The sequence below is a fragment of the Trichoderma virens genome (genome assembly GCF_000170995.1).
Source record: "Trichoderma virens Gv29-8 chromosome Unknown TRIVIscaffold_86, whole genome shotgun sequence".
In the NCBI taxonomy this organism is placed as follows: domain Eukaryota; kingdom Fungi; phylum Ascomycota; class Sordariomycetes; order Hypocreales; family Hypocreaceae; genus Trichoderma; species Trichoderma virens.
The window spans coordinates 519,404-535,200 of NW_014013663.1; the positions used below are offsets into that span (position 1 = coordinate 519,404).

A 15,797-nucleotide genomic window follows, 5' to 3' on the forward strand; every position below is an offset into this window, starting at 1 on the left:
TTGCTTCAGTGACTCAAAATAGGCTGCTTACGTTATCGCTCTTCTTGTTATCGGCCTATCTTATCTTTACTGCGAAGAGGGGCACACGTGCCATGGAGGGGCAGCAGCTTCATTTCTTTGACTTTTGACAATCACAGCCCTGAGTCATCAGCAAGCATAGACAAAAACAACTAAAACGCAGCTCGATCTCCCTCTCTCTACTCTTCGAACCACGGCATACCAGATACCCAGATTGTCTACGATACAGCGAAACCTTCACCATGGCTGACGCGGTCGCCGAAGCGGTGGCCAAGCTCGTGCTTGACGACGAGACGGGCGAAATGGTCACCAAGAACGAGCTCAAGAAGCGCATCCAGAAGCGAGCCAGGAAGGCCGCTGCAGCAGCAAATCGCAGCAACGCCCAGCAGGAGAAGGGCAACAAGCCGGCGGCAAACAAGCCTGCTGCCAAGCCCGAGGAGCGCGTGATTGATCCGGACGCCATGTTCAAGCAGGGATTCCTTGGCGACGTTTTCAAGCTGCGACCTGAAGAGTCGGTGGTGACGCGATTCCCTCCCGAACCGAATGGATACCTCCATGTAAATTTGATTCTCGCATCTCGATTGCTTCAGGAGAGCATTGGATTGCTGACTTTGATGGGTAGCTTGGTCATGCCAAGGCAATTGCTGTCAACTTTGGCTTTGCCAAGTATCACGGCGGTAGAACTGTGAGCTTCTCTCCACCGACGTTTTTGACCTACGAGTTGCTAATTGGTCTCAGATTCTTAGGTAGCAACAACAACTTGATGGACAAATCAACTACATTCCCACTGACGTAGCCGATTCTAGATTCGACGACACGAATCCCGATGCTGAGAAGGGAGAATACTTCGTCGCCATCGAGGACACAATCCGATGGCTGGGGTTCACTCCCAGTGAAATCACCTATGCTTCCGACAACTACCAGCGCATGTACGATCTTGCCGAGGAATTGATCAAGATGGAGAAGGCCTACGTGTGCCATTGCGACGATGTCGAGACCAAGAAACAGCGCGGTGGCGAGGACGGCTTGTTCCCAAGATATCGATGCGAGCATGCGAAGCAAGACGTTGAGACCAACCTCAAGAAGTTCCGTGGCATGCGAGATGGAGAATACGCCCCGAGGAGCGCTTGGCTTCGCATGAAGCAGGATATTGAGAACAACCCGAACCCTCAGATGTGGGATCTCGCCGCCTACCGAATCCCCAAGGACCAGGAGCCTCACTTCCGCACAGGCACCAAGTGGCGGATATACCCTACCTACGATTTCGCACACTGCCTATGCGACAGCTTTGAGGGAATCACACACAGTCTGTGTACCACCGAGTTCATCATGTCACGAGAGAGTTACGAGTGGCTAAACAAGTAAGTACCGAGCAAGTATATTTCCAGCCACCTAGACTGGCACTAATTGGACTCAGGCTCCTGGTGGAGTTCCAGCCCATGCAGCGCGAGTACGGCCGCTTGAACCTCAGTGGAACAATCATGAGCAAGAGAGGCCTGAGAACATTGATTGAGAACAACGTTGTTCGTGGATGGGACGACCCTCGTTTGTATACCATCAAAGGCATCCGACGACGAGGCATCCCCCCGGGTGCGCTCCTTTCCTTCATCTATGAGCTTGGTGTCACCACCTCCATCACCCAGGTCAGCATCAAACGCTTTGAGCAGTCTATCCGCGTGTATCTCGAAAAGACTGTTCCCCGCCTCATGCTTGTCCTGGACCCTGTCCCGGTAGTAATCGAAGATGGCGAAGAGCAAGACCTCGATATTCCCTTCTCTCCCAAAGACCCCAAGCTGGGATCCCACACCATTCGCCTCACCAAGACCGTCTACATCGACCGCTCAGATTTCCGCGAGGTTGACAGCAAAGACTACTTCCGCCTCGCCCCAGGCAAGACTGTTGGTCTTTTGAACGTGCCTTACCCCATCAAGGCTGTCTCCTTCACCAAGGACGAAACCACGGGCGCGATTAAGGAGATCAAGGCCGTTTACGACAAGGAGGGCAAGAAGCCCAAGACTTATATCCAGTGGGTACCCGAAGGCTCGCTCCCCGCCGAAGTGCGCATCCATGAGGCCCTCTTCAAGTCAGACAGCCCTGGCTCCGCTCCTGGAGGACTCTTGAGCGATGTCAACCCTAACAGCGAGACCATCTGGCCAAACGCATTGATTGAGACTGGCTTCCATGAGGTGAAGCGACGCGCACCGTGGCCTGAGGCCGAGGGTGAGAAGACGGGCGAGTTCCACCCTGAGACTGTTCGATTCCAGGCCATGCGTGTTGCTTATTTCGTGAGTTTCATGCTACCCATTCGTTTTCAGGTGGGCGCACTCTTTACTAACTTGTTGATAGGCTCTTGATTCAGACAGCACTGACGAAAAGATTGTGCTTAACCGTATTGTGCCGTTGAAGGAGGATTCCGGCAAGAGCAGCTAGATTTGTAGAAAGTGATATCCATCAAATAAATCACTGTATCAAAGCGAAAGACACGATCGCAAATGTAGAGCATCTATCAAAAATAGATGCCTATACTATCTAATCTACTTTCCCCCCAAAACTGCTCCAGTCTATGCTGCTGTGTACACTAATAGAGAGTACATATACACAATCCCTATTGAACAACTCTTCTCTAGTAGGCGACAATTGGGTTATACCATCTGAATTTGTTTAAAGGATCATACTTGGATTTTAGAGCCCTCAACTTCGTTAACTGGCCATTGTAGCCGTAGATGGACTCAAGAGGCTCGTTTCCCACGGCATAGTTGACATATGTGGCAGGCCGACGGCCAGGTTGACTTGCATGCCAGATGGCCAACGTTTTATCAGCCCAAGCTCGCCCAACAGATTCCAAAGATGGCGGAGTGACAACGGCAAAGAAACTATACAATCGTCAGTTCTATGCTTTAAAAGTCTCACCTTGGTGTGGAGATTACTCACACGAGCAGATATTCGTCACGGTGAGGGTAGGAAGAGGAATTGGGGTCAATTGTTTGAGTGGCTTTGGTCGAATAGCCTTCAAAAAACACGCGAGCACCAGGTGCAAGACCAGGGTTTTGTGCGATTTGCTTGTTGAAGAGATCGTAAATCGCACGCTGAGACGTTACGTTATATGTCTGAAGCCAGGTCGTGCTTCCAACGTATGGTTGCGAGGAACAAGACGAGCTGTTTATATCTGTTTGTTGGGCAACAAGCAACTCTGAGTAGGATACATCGCCTTTGGTGCTTGAGATGGCGAAAATTGCGTTGAATGGAGCCAAGAGCTTTTCAGCAGCAGCAGCGGGGCCATCATATGCAAACGACCAGATGATGACAGCCTATATAACGTAAGGTCAAGTCCGAGACATCATGACATGAGGCGTTATTATGTGCTCACCTCCGTCTCACTAATTCGGGGTTCAATAGAGAATTGGCCAAAGTTGACACCCATCAGTGCGGGAATCTGTCCCTTCCCTTGAAACCTGTTCAGCGCTTCAAAGACTTTCTCCAGCTTGTCTTGAGACCAGACGTAATTGTGATAGTGCCAAGTTTTGGCTTTTCTTGGATAGATCTTAATGTAGGCACTGGTAACAATTCCGAAATTATGGCCAGCGCCCTTCATGGCCCAGAAAAGATCGCTGTTGGATATGGCATTGACGGTAGTGGATGTTCCATTGGCCAGAACAACGTTCAAGCTAACGAAATTATCGGAAATGAGGCCGTACTGGCCCTGATATCGGCCAAGACCGCCTCCGAGGGCTGGCCCAAAGAGACCGACGCAACCATTGCTTCCAGTAGCTAAGAAGATGAAATCACCATGATTAGAAACTCTACTCACTCAAAGAAGCCCACCATAGGTTAGAATTGCTTACGAACAATATATCCTTGGCTCCAGAGTTTGTTAATGATCAAATCAGCGTATACGCCACCCTGGAATAATGCTGACTTCTTGTCGGGCTGAATGGCGATTCCCGTGAGTTTCGACAGATTGATTTCAATACCTTTGAACTTGGAGACTGTATTAGTAGAGCCATGGCCCCTAGTGTACGCCAGAAAGTTAATGTTATTCTGATGGCAGTATTTGACCTATGGAAGAAAAAGATCAGAATCTAGCATACTATGATTGTATGCCAACATCGGCCTACCACTTTAGCAACATCAGACTCTTGAGCCACTTCAATAACAACTTGTATGTCAGCGGGCATAGAATGTGTGCTCCATCTCTCAGTCGCATCAGCAAAGGCGGGATTTGAGGGGCCAAAGATCAAAGTGCCTTTGGAGAGTACTTTGCCAAGGTCGTTCTCTACTTGCTTCGGAGTAACTGCCTTGGAGACATCAATAGCTCGAAGGTAGTGAGGAACAATGGGGCTACTTGACACGATGCCTAGAAATAATACCAGGCTGAAGGCCAGCAGAGTACGAAGCTTGAAATTCATGACGGTTTACAAACATATGGGATAAATTCTGCAAATTCGGGCATAGTAATTAAGTGAGAAAATGGATGAACAAGTTTTTCCTCATTTCATTTAAATATACCATTCCTATCATCCCTTTGGGATGCCATGTTATTGTGCTCTGTCTAATTAAACCCATGTTATCTTGTATCGACTTATTTACTCCGCCAGGCATATCGGACATCCTTATCCCCTAAACTCCAAGGATTTAAACACATTGGCGCTGGCTAGACATTCTTGAGGCTGAATACATGAGTCAAAGACGCGATATTGAGCCTGACTATGGATTGCACATGTTGTACGACGTCCGTGCATAGATGTACATTGGCATGCAACTTCAATATCAGCTAATGGGATCTCGGAGCTGGCATTTAAGTGGCGAAGCGTCGCCTTCTAGAGTCGTACGCACAGCTATCCAGCCCCCTGATAAAGGCACTCATCATCTATGGGGGGCTGAAGTAGATAGGCACGGCCGCATGCTTGTTAAGTGCACAACATCCATGCTACAGATAGTCTCAATTAAATGAGCGAGTAACCCTTCGGAGTTTCCTTTCAATATCAATGCTACTAGGATAAATAATCATGGAATATTGACCGAGCTGTGGTACAATCCCAGAGAGTTCTTGGGGATCAGCTCCGAGCTGAGGTGGCAACTCGCGACATCAGGTCTGTGTTTAGTCCGCCCCCCACTGATTTGTGTTCCATCGCAGCTGTAACAATTAGATTGCACAGTCCGGAATGTTTGTATTCGCTTGCTTCTCACTTGTTAGAAATTCCCTCACTAGTCGTATTGTAGTATCAGGCCATCTTATTGTTACATGTCCAGCTTCAACGTACTTGAGATAGTGCATCAGCTGTTTCATACACAAGGCCCAAATCTCGCATCTAACGCACTCTTCCCTTCTCTTTCTATTTACTTAAATTCTATGAAGAGTAATCGTGAGGTCATATAAATCCTATCTAGATCTATCTACATAGGGAACGAGAAAAAGATGGTCTGTGCATGGCAGTTGTGGCTCTCACCTCGTCCGAAGCGTTCGGTGATTGCTTCCGGCTCGCACATTTACTCCAATGATGACGCTGCGCTCTTTGAGTTCCTCAAAGAGGATGATGGCCGATGGGTTGTGAGAGAAACACACTACATCAATAACCCTTTGGTGAAGAACGGGCTTTCTGGCCCACCCCTGTAAGCCACTTTTTCACAACTCTCCGCCGATCTGTTAAGCTTACGAATGTGTAAAGCCACATCCACTGGAAGCAGGCTGAGTACTTCAAAGTCGAGCAAGGAGTAATTGGGATCCATAAAAATGGGAAGCAGCTCAGGGTTACGAAGGATGATGGTGTAATTGAAGTGCCAGCCGGTACACGGTGAGCCGCTTCCTCCCTCACTTCGTTCCTTGTCCCATTCTATTTCTGGTTTCTAGATTATTCTGGATTAATCTCCCAAATACTAACTCAATAGCATACCATAGACACAAATTTTGGTCGCATCCATCCAACCAAGAAGATCTAGTGTTCAAGGTATGGGCTGAGCCCCAGGGCCTCGACCATAGCTTCGACGAAAAGTTCATTCGCAACCTAATCGGGTACCAGAGAGACTGTAAAATGGCTAACATGGCGCCATCTGTTTTCCAACTCATGCTAATATGCTATGATTGCGCAACCCTTGCTACACCACCTTTCTGGGTGCCGTTGTGGCTCCTTACCTCGATCCAGTACGTCTTGGCTTACTGGATTGGGGGCCATTTGCTGGGGTATGTTTATCAATATTCCGTCTTGCATTTCATTTTGCCGTACTCTAATATTTTTATATCATAGATATAAGCCATCTTATTCCGAGTATTATAGAGAGCCTGGGGATAAGAAGACGATGTGAGAGATTCATGTCTATCGCGCCAAAATGGTATACTAGGATAAATTTAGAATAATTACAATCTGTATTGGTTCCACGCCAGGCAAAGAGTGTAATTTGCCAAGTGGCAAATAGGGAAAGAGTCTATCTTTTTGAATAGATAAGACTGCAATTCTAGCTTGTGAGCTCTTGAATGGACTCTTCCAAACGAGCAAATGATAATTCAGCCAAAGTCTCATCCCATAGTTGTTTGCCTATCTCTTCAGCTTCCGGCTTGTAGATGATTGGGGCCATACTAAGAAATCAGTCAGTCAATAGTTCGCATCAGTGCATGGGAATGTGAGGGCGCTCACGGTCGTATCTCTCCGTCTTCTGCGTACTGCCCATGTACTTCCTCACCAAAACTGACGGCAGCATGAACGATCGAGAGAGCTCCGACAGCAGTTGGTTTCCCAACCACACGCCTGAAGCCATTCAGGAGTAAACCCGCAATGGTGCCATCTCCATCTCGCGTCAGAGCAGTTCCATAGCAGAAGCTCGGATTGGCAGCATCTATTGTGACGACAGACGCCGGCACTCTTTTGGCCAACTCTGTCAGATAGAATTGACCAAGAAGCTTGCTTACTCCGTAACGCTCTTGCATATCCCACTTATCCGCCTTGTTTTTGAAGGTAGCTAAAATCGGTCGCGACTTCTGTTCCTTGAAGTTGGCCCAGGCTGCCGTATCGGATGATACGAGAACCAAGCGACCAGGGCGAGTTTCATTCTTAGACTTGAGGGCTCCTAGTAAAAGGGTCATCAGAAGGACGCTGGAGAGATAGTTGACTTGGACGCATCTCTCGTAACCAGTGGATGCAATAAACGTCTCTTTGGCCTGGAATAGACCTGCATTCAAGATGGCAATGTCTAAACGATCTAGCGCCTTTGCCCTATCAGCAAACTGGATGACTGAATCATATGACTCCAGGTCCAGATTCCAGACTTCGATCTCTCCTGACCCGGCTTCTTTATCAGCGAGCAGCTCTTCACGGGCAGCTTTCCCCTTCTCCTCGGAGCGCACAGCAAGAATGAGCTTAGACAGGCCCAAGTAGAGGAGCTGGCGGGCTGTCTCGAGGCCGAGCCCAGTGTTGGAGCCAGTGACAATAGCTGTTTGCCCAGATAGATTCACATCTTTGGCGACGGGCGGTGTCTTGGCAATCAGTTGGCGATGAATCCACTGCGATCTGCTGGCCTCCTTCTCGGGCGTAATAGAAAATTTAGGAGGCGCCATAGTTACAGCTGAATGACACCAGTTTCAGCAAAGTAGAGTGTTGGAGGTTATGGCTAGGTGAAAGTCTTGAGCCACCCAGCCGACCGCTGAAGAAATACTTGTGCAACCAACAACACGTCTGACCAACACGCCTGGCTAAGGCAGCCTGGGCGGAGGATTTCCGAGTCCGAGAAAATCCGAGTTGAATAAAGCGAAATAAAGCGATTACACCGGTGACACAAATGATGTAATTTAAACAACATTCCAACGTTGCGCAACGAAGCTCCGATAAGGTGGCATTAATTGGTGCTACAAGGACCAACCAATACGCAGATCAATAAATGTACTGTGAAAGTGCGGCCATATTCACATGCTGATAAAGATACATAAACCAAGACACAGCAATATTCTAGAGTTAATCCTGGTTCATTATCATACAGGTAGGAGTATTGTTCGAGATACATCTCGCACCCTTCATGTTGGAAAGCCATAACAAATACGCGGAAATGCTCTTTTGAAAGAGCGCCAAAAACGACCTCAACTCGATTGCAGCAAGTGGGCCGTCATACAAATGCATCATTGCCAACACAAGGCTCGGACTTCGGGCTTTACTACATCTACGCCGTCTGAGAAAGATCTCTCCGTGTCCGTACACCCCACCATTTATTCAACACCCGAAGCCTAATAATGCCCTGAATGAAGCCTCCTGCCGATCAGGCACATATCCGAGAGCTTGTTATTAATTCTTCCGATCGTTTCGTCCCGGCCCGAGCCAAAATTGTATAATACACGTAACCAGGGGTAGAATGCCTAGTTATACTCCGTAGTATGCCTAAGTGTTGTACAGAGTGGCTAGATATTGCGAGGACCTTTGAACCACTGGGCTTCTCATATTAACAATGAAGACGTAGGATCTCGCAAGAGAGCCGGCAGGGCGCATTCATTCTTGTGACCACTCCGCCTCATTCAAGTACAGCGATTGTGATTAAAGACACTGAAGGCTTTGATCATGTTGGATACAACCAGGATACGAGATGGCCCATGATGATTCCTACTATTTCTATTTTGGTAGAAGGGGGGCTTTCAGCACAATGACCCATGGCTGTAATTTTCAGCTTTGAAGTTTATGGCAGTCTCAAGATAAATATAATGTAATAAATACTGAGTACAAGCAGCCTAAGCTGCATACATTCCATCGAGAACAGATCAACTTTATTATATTATCGTCCATTTCTTTGTATCTCAGGCCGCAATGACAAGGCTCAGGGTTTTGTCAATTGTTGCGTTTTTCTGTGTGCTGGGGAATACTGTCGCTCTCCCTCAGGGTTATAGTGATGAACCTAAATTTGACCTCAAACCTCTACTAATCGACCCAATTCGTAAATGGTCACTCAATACAACTGTTTCATTCCCAAATTCACCTGCTTTCAATGCCTCTACAGAGCGCTGGACCATCGCCGATCCACCTACTTATATCGCTGCTATTAGACCTGGGACAGAAGAAGATATTGGCAAAGTAGTAAGTTCAGCTTGTTCCAAAACCCAATGATGCATAGCTGCTGATTGCGGATATAGATCAACCTTGCTAGGACTAAAAGATTTCCCTTCTTGACACGGGGGGCTGGACACGGTTACTCAGCCAGTCTTGGGGCCTTCCAGCATGGCCTCTCTCTGGATCTGAGCCAGTGGAAGACGCTCAAAATTGACAAAAAGGCCCAGACTCTGACAGTAGGCCCCGGTGTTACGTTTGCCGAAATCTTCGACCCTCTCTTCAAAGCTGGATTCTACATTCGTAAGCGATATCGGCCTCCCCATGGATGTTCTTGACAATAGCCACTAATGATCGAACAGAAACAGGCAGTTGTTCTTGTCCCTCCATGATTGGCGTCACCATCGGGGGCGGAATTGGGAGATTAATGGTATGACAATGTCTTTTCATTTCGCTGTGCGACGGTGACCAGGCTGTGCTTTCGTATTAATGTGTTTCCAATTCGTACAGGGAAAATACGGTCTATTGATGGACGCTCTCCAGTCTGTCCGTATGGTTGGTGCCGGTGGAAAGGTGATGAGAGTTTCAGCAACTTCGCACCCTGATCTGTGGTGGGGAATCCTGGGTGCTGGGGCGAACTTTGGGGTCATCACATCCGCTACGTACAAGGTTCATCCATTGGTCAACAATGGAAACGTTTTCATCGCCGATTTCTATCTCCCAGTGGAGAGAAGCCGGGAATATTTCGACATAGTTGAGGCCAATTACAGCAATATGTCTGCCAATTTGGCCCAGATAATGGTAGCCAGCTGGAACAGGACTACCAGCTCTGTAAGTCGTACTGTACACATGTCTACAATTCAGAAGCTGAAGACTGATTATATCGTCAGGTTCAATTAGGTGGCAATTGGGTCTACTACGGGCCTGAAAAGGAGGCTCGGAAAGAGCTGGCGCCGGTTTTCAATCTCAATGCTACTTCATCTACCCGAATTGTTCGATGGAGTGAAATAATCTCGTCCGCAGGTTTTGATGAGTTTATCTGTCAACCCAATCAGCCGCGTTCTCTTTTCAGCCTAAATCAGAAGATTTACTCTGCTGACGGTTACCAGGCGGGCTTTGAGAAGATTGAAAAATACTTCTATGATCATCCTGGTGGGCGTGACACGACGCTTGTCTTTGAGAATTTTCCTAATCAGGCTGTCGCTGCAATACCCGATGCCTCAACCGCATTCCCATGGAGAGATTTCAAGGGCTTCATGTAAGTGGCTCATGGAGACCTCTTCTCTTTCTCGTCATAGCTCTCATTCACGCTTATATCCAGACTAACAGCAATTAGTCAAATCAATTTTGCCTGGACAGCTGGAGATGATGCCACTGCGCAAGCCTCCAACAAACTCGGGAAGGAACTGCGCAACCAGTTCGCTACCACATCTGGATACTCTGAGAAGGCTATTTTCGTCAATTATGCCCACGGAGATGAATCCATTGAGAACATTTATGGCAGGCGGAAGTTGCCTCGCCTAGCCCAGTTGAAGAAGAAATATGACCCATCCAATCTCTTTGCTTACAACCACCCTCTCCCCACGCATTATCCTTAAATAATTTCCCATGATGGCGACTTAGATATGATCTTTAAGGAAGAGCAGTGCTAGATTTGTTGATCTTTTAGACATTTTTGTAAGGTAGATTGGTTTTGGTTTAGGTGGTTCTTACGATACGTGTCTAGAATAGTGAAGCCAGTTCTAGACCAGTTGCTCATTTCTGTATTGATCAAAGTTGCATCCTGATAGTGAACCTGCGTTGTCTTGCCCTGTTAATCTATCAACTATCAGTTGATATGACGCTCATGGCTGCTCTGGGCACTCCAAAAGGCTGGATCTCAACGCTCAGTATTAAACCCGATCTATCTGTCTGTAATACTCTTCAATTTGTGCGAGTACAGAATGAAAGCCTGTCTCTTGCATTTTCCATTTAGTAATAGTCAGTTGAAATATTAAATATGAATAGTTTGCCCATTCAGAGTTAGGAAAGAGACTCCAGCAAATCTTCATTCTCGTCATCCAGAGGCTCATAATCTTTCCATTTGAGACCTTCCGGGACGGTCTTCCACTGCATGTCATCATCAAGCAATCCAGCCACATTCTCCCATTCTTGCCTGACTGCTGCAGCCCGGCTTTCGCTTCTAGGAACAATATCGGCTGCAAAAGGCATAGGGGATATAAAGAGACCATCCTTGATGTTATCAACATCTGGGATAATCTCATGTCCTGTTTCCTTATCCACCGGTCGCTTCAAATCAAATGCCCAGAGCGTACGAGATATAGCCAAAAAGAGTGATCGGTCGGCAATATGCATTCCTTGGCACAATCTTCGACCGGCCCCAAAAACAAAGTGATCACGCTTGGTGGGGTCAGGGTTGACTGCTGCTTGGGCAGAGTTTTGGTTATCACCCGCCCAACGGGCAGGGTTATATCTTCGTGGGTCGGGATGTCGCTTTGAATCATTATGAATGGCCCTATTACCCATCAGCAAACACGATATCAACCACAACATAGCCTTTGGAAGAAAAAAGAGCTACTAGACTCACCAGACATTGAGTATCAATCCAGCATCTTTAGGAATATGATAACCAAGATACGAATCATCTTGGATCACAGCATGTGGTACGCCCAGGGCAGTAGCAGGCATCCAGCGCAAGCTTTCCTTCAAACAAGCGCGGATATAAGGTAAATTTGGATAATCATTTAGATCAGGCAAACGATCTCCACACACACGATCGATTTCCTCTTGGGCTTCTTTAGAAACCTCAGGAAAGACTAGCATCGCTTGGAAGAAGCCGGTCAATATGATAGCCGTCGTTTCAGAGCCAGCCTGGAGGAGAGAGCCACTTAAGTAGCAGCCAAACTCATCGGAGAACCCGTATTCTTTTTGCGCCCGAAGAAGATCAATTGCACAGCATGGCTATCCCTATTGTTAGCTCTGTAACCTGTTCTCCAGTAGATTTAGGTGTCTTACTTTTGATGTTCCGCTATTCAACTGCTGGCGGGCGTTCAAAAAGTGCTTCATGAACAACTTTTTCTCTCTCTCATAGTACTCTCTTCCCAACCGCCGAGCCGGAAGGAGAAAATCAGGTAAAATTCTAGCAATAGGATATAAATCGAGAATAGCGGCGGACTATAAAAAAAGACAAATAAGTCAATCAGGGAATTAAGACGGCAATGTAGCTGCCTACCTGACTACCAGTCAACCTGGAAAGCTCATCAAAATTCTGTGTACTCCCATCAGCCTATGTCTTTATTGGAATCATGTTGCTGCATCATTGCTCACATACTTCGAACATTTCTAGTAAACCTTTGTCATCGCTTGATGGAGTGCGGTACCCGAAAGCCATCTGTGTGGTTAGCGATGTGGTATAACGACGGATATGGTTCAAGAAATCTTTTGGGCTTTCGAGAAGGCCCATCAGCATGTCTCTAGACTCAAGATCCTGATATGGAACATAGGTTCGAGAGACCTTTACGTTGAGAAGGCCGTGTGCAAGCTTTCGTACCCTGCGCCACACAGAATTGATACCCTATCTTCATGTTAGCTAATATTTTTATTGCAATTAAATTTACGGCTAGGACGAAAATGAAGCAAATCATCTACTTGCCACCAAGTAGATAATACCCAGTATAAAAAGCTTACCATGAACAAAGGACGATTGCCGCCGCTCATAATCTCTTGGCCCATATACAGCTCCGGCCTACCTGAGTAGATTGAACTACGTTTGTCTAAAAGATCTTTGACAGCAACATCTGATGACAAGACGATGGCTACTTTGGTTCCCAGCATGAGCGAATATACCGGCCCATATTCTTCTGCCCATCTTTGAAACTGTAAGTGGGCATTTTTCTTTGGCATCAGATGAAGGTTACCGATTAACGGTAACGTTGGGGGCCCAGGAGGGTAGTTTTTTGGTCGTCGCCCAATCTTGTTGAGCCGCCAGAGGAAAAGCACCAATGTCCCCAGTCCGAATACTACCCAAGGCTTTGGCATCTTTATCACCACCAATCCCATTGTATCGAGGACTTGGAAGGGGAGTTACAGGAATGAATACCACCTTTTCTCAGAAGCGGATTATGGTCTGATCTTCGGGTATAGTTCAGGTGAGGTAATAGTATCAAGGCGTGATAAGAGAAGTTAAAAGAAAGAATTTTGTATTAAAGCGCGATATTTTTCTCGAATGATGGGATTGAATAGCACATCACGCTCAACAGCCACGTAAATTCGATCCCTCAGTGTGGGGATTGTGACCCCATATTAACCAGCCCAGGATTCTAACCATTCTTCGTGGGTGTATAACTCTTCCCCATAGGCTATTATCATGCTGGACTATGAGGAATATTCATTTCATTGGCTCTAGTGTACGTTCTCGAAGAAGGACGTCCGGGACAGCGGAACACTGGTGCTCCCATGGAAGCCAAATATCGTATTCCACTATACTCCAATCGCAAGGTCAGGAGAGAAAGTATTCACCAGTATGGAATTCCGAGTGCAGGCAACTCCAAGAGGTAGAGTTAATACTCCTCTCGGAAAATCCTCCACGGTATGACCTTACGAAAACTTCAAGCTAGCTGTAAACTTTTCGGCCCGGAACCAGTATGGATGAACGGATCTGCTTATTTCTGACGTGACACAGAGCGCATTACCGGGATTATTTGCTCTCGCCATCCATCCCAGCCACTCAGGAATTTGAGCAGGGAAATATATCTGAGAAATGGAAAAAAAGAAAAAAAAAAAAAAAAAAAAAAAAAAAAAAAAAAAAAAAAAAAAGAACCTGTAAATCCTGCAGCGATGTGTTGTCGGGAGTGTCCAGAATTAGTAGTACGCGCGGGCTTGTTAATAGAAGTCAGCTTCATAGGTAGTGTTCGGGTATTATATCATCCATACATGAGAGCTTACTTAACCAACAATTTAACGATGCATCTACGTTCAACCTCTAATTTATCCGATTCGACTCTTGGTTAATCAATAATTTTTGTGTGATAATTTTACACATTCGGCCAATCAACATCCATTTCTAAGCGATGACTCGAGATCAAAAATTCGCTCTGGTTACAGGGTAAGCGCTCCACCTCCCTTCCCTCAGATATTCTCCCCTAAGTCTCTGAATAGGTGCGGTAAGGGAGGAATTGGTGAGGCCCTCATTCTGGAGTACACTCGCCGAGGTATCTACGCCATTGCCACTGTGCTTCCCACTGAGAACAGTGATCATCTTACGGCGGCTGGAATTACCTGGTTTCCGCTCGATGTGACTGATGAACAGTCTGTGGTCGATCTCAAGAAGAGCATAGCTTCAGTCACTGATGGCTATCTGGATTTTCTGGTAAATAACGCGTAAGTGTAATTCATCCAGTATCGTCTGCCATTCTCACAGTCATCTAATCTAATACTGATTAGTGGAATATGTATGATGACCCATAATTCATAATAGAGAAAGTTATGCTCGTATTAACTATTTACGTACTGTAGGTTACACAATGACTGCCATCGACACCGACGTAAGTGCGGTAAAACGAATGTTTGATGTCAATGTATTTGGCCCAATGCGTATGGTGCATCACTTTCATGATATGCTCATTCAGGCCACTGGAACCATTGTTAACATTGGATCCATCGGCGGCGTTGTGCCGTACATGTACGGAGGTATGTCAATATCTTGAAATGCTCAAACGGATGATACGTTAACCATTTGAAGCATCTTATAACGCATCCAAGGCCGCTCTTCACCATTACTCTAATACCTTACGTCTTGAGATGTCACCATTCAAGTGAGAACGCTCTCCCAAGAAGCACATGAATTTGAGTGCTGATTTTCCGGCTATCATAGTGTTAAAGTGCTTACCGTCAGTTTGATCCTGTTGGTTGCAATAGATGTTGCTCTAGGCTGACTGGATGAGCACCGTAGGTCATCTCTGGGGAAGTTGGAACGAACATTCTTAAAAATGACGTCCACAGAAACTTGCCTGAAGGTATAGTGATATTATTCCACTGAGATGCCTTCCAATAATAGGCTAATAATGTAAAGGGTCATACTATTCACCTCTCGCAGTTGAGTTCAGAGATCATGTTCAAAGGACACCGAGTAAGTGTTTCAGTCCAACTCCTATTTTGAACAACGGGTGCGCTGAGACAGGTTCCTAGAGACAACAAGTCGGTTTGAATATGCAGAAAATGTCGTAGCTCAGAGTCTAAAGTCGTCCCCAGCCGCATGGTTCTGGACTGGGAGTGCTACTGGCATCATTAGATTTCTGGACATGTTCGCATGGCGCACTATATGGGTATGTAAATCTCAAAGATTGGGCATTGCTCTAGACGAATTGCAAAAAACTGATAGTGAAAATTCAGGACTTCTTCTTCTATCGTGAGTTTAACTTGGGAAAGGTGAAGGATGCCTATCTTGCAAATCTCAAGAAGGATATGTAGCGGCTGCTTTGCCTTGTTGTAATACATCTACTTGAATAGATCTATGAGCTCTTCGTTTTATCCAGGCTTGCTGTATTATAAACAACGACAATACATTTTAATCATTCGATTACACTATTTTGTGATTACACAATTCAAAATCGAAACTGCCCACTTGAAGGTTGTCCCAGAGAACCTTTGCATTCCCTGCGCAGCTAGCATTTCTTTAAGTCGCGATCCGACGAGAAAAGTTTACTAACTTGAGATTTACCAACAATTATACTAATTCATGCACTCATTTAACCAGTCAAGGTACAA

General features: G+C 46.3%; 7 protein-coding genes across 7 annotated transcripts; 4 read left to right on the plus strand and 3 right to left on the minus strand.

Moving 5' to 3' along the window:
- Positions 1-128: 128 nt before the first annotated feature.
- On the plus strand, positions 129-2,494 carry TRIVIDRAFT_81025 (uncharacterized protein; the record flags this gene model as incomplete). The annotated part of the gene is made up of 5 exons (XM_014097154.1): positions 129-575; positions 641-703; positions 769-1,379; positions 1,436-2,303; positions 2,365-2,494. 5 exons carry the CDS (start codon positions 261-263, stop codon positions 2,446-2,448), a joined length of 1,941 nt encoding a protein of 646 aa, XP_013952629.1.
- A 147-nt stretch (positions 2,495-2,641) lies between these two features.
- On the minus strand, positions 2,642-4,424 carry TRIVIDRAFT_68450 (uncharacterized protein; the record flags this gene model as incomplete). Its single annotated transcript, XM_014097155.1, has 5 exons — positions 2,642-2,891; positions 2,950-3,326; positions 3,386-3,786; positions 3,861-4,074; positions 4,134-4,424. The coding sequence occupies 5 exons, from the start codon at positions 4,422-4,424 to the stop codon at positions 2,642-2,644; spliced, it is 1,533 nt and encodes a 510-aa protein (XP_013952630.1).
- Positions 4,425-5,434: 1,010 nt separating this feature from the next.
- On the plus strand, positions 5,435-6,318 carry TRIVIDRAFT_68451 (uncharacterized protein; the record flags this gene model as incomplete). The annotated part of the gene is made up of 4 exons (XM_014097156.1): positions 5,435-5,628; positions 5,685-5,810; positions 5,915-6,196; positions 6,261-6,318. The coding sequence occupies 4 exons, from the start codon at positions 5,435-5,437 to the stop codon at positions 6,316-6,318; spliced, it is 660 nt and encodes a 219-aa protein (XP_013952631.1).
- Positions 6,319-6,468: 150 nt separating this feature from the next.
- Positions 6,469-7,564, minus strand: TRIVIDRAFT_47324 (uncharacterized protein; the record flags this gene model as incomplete). Its single annotated transcript, XM_014097157.1, has 2 exons — positions 6,469-6,589; positions 6,648-7,564. 2 exons carry the CDS (start codon positions 7,562-7,564, stop codon positions 6,469-6,471), a joined length of 1,038 nt encoding a protein of 345 aa, XP_013952632.1.
- A 1,366-nt stretch (positions 7,565-8,930) lies between these two features.
- TRIVIDRAFT_134898 (uncharacterized protein) lies at positions 8,931-10,615 on the plus strand (the record flags this gene model as incomplete). The annotated part of the gene is made up of 6 exons (XM_014097158.1): positions 8,931-9,062; positions 9,119-9,335; positions 9,395-9,462; positions 9,543-9,863; positions 9,923-10,290; positions 10,369-10,615. Coding segments are annotated over 6 exons (1,353 nt in total), but the record flags the coding sequence as incomplete, so codon positions are not given.
- A 439-nt stretch (positions 10,616-11,054) lies between these two features.
- TRIVIDRAFT_47601 (uncharacterized protein) lies at positions 11,055-13,070 on the minus strand (the record flags this gene model as incomplete). Its single annotated transcript, XM_014097159.1, has 6 exons — positions 11,055-11,547; positions 11,620-11,993; positions 12,048-12,206; positions 12,265-12,300; positions 12,364-12,606; positions 12,720-13,070. 6 exons carry the CDS (start codon positions 13,068-13,070, stop codon positions 11,055-11,057), a joined length of 1,656 nt encoding a protein of 551 aa, XP_013952634.1.
- Positions 13,071-14,101: 1,031 nt separating this feature from the next.
- On the plus strand, positions 14,102-15,500 carry TRIVIDRAFT_225746 (uncharacterized protein; the record flags this gene model as incomplete). The annotated part of the gene is made up of 10 exons (XM_014097160.1): positions 14,102-14,136; positions 14,190-14,411; positions 14,475-14,482; positions 14,547-14,720; positions 14,773-14,845; positions 14,905-14,920; positions 14,983-15,046; positions 15,103-15,159; positions 15,219-15,355; positions 15,423-15,500. 10 exons carry the CDS (start codon positions 14,102-14,104, stop codon positions 15,498-15,500), a joined length of 864 nt encoding a protein of 287 aa, XP_013952635.1.
- Positions 15,501-15,797: the final 297 nt, after the last annotated feature.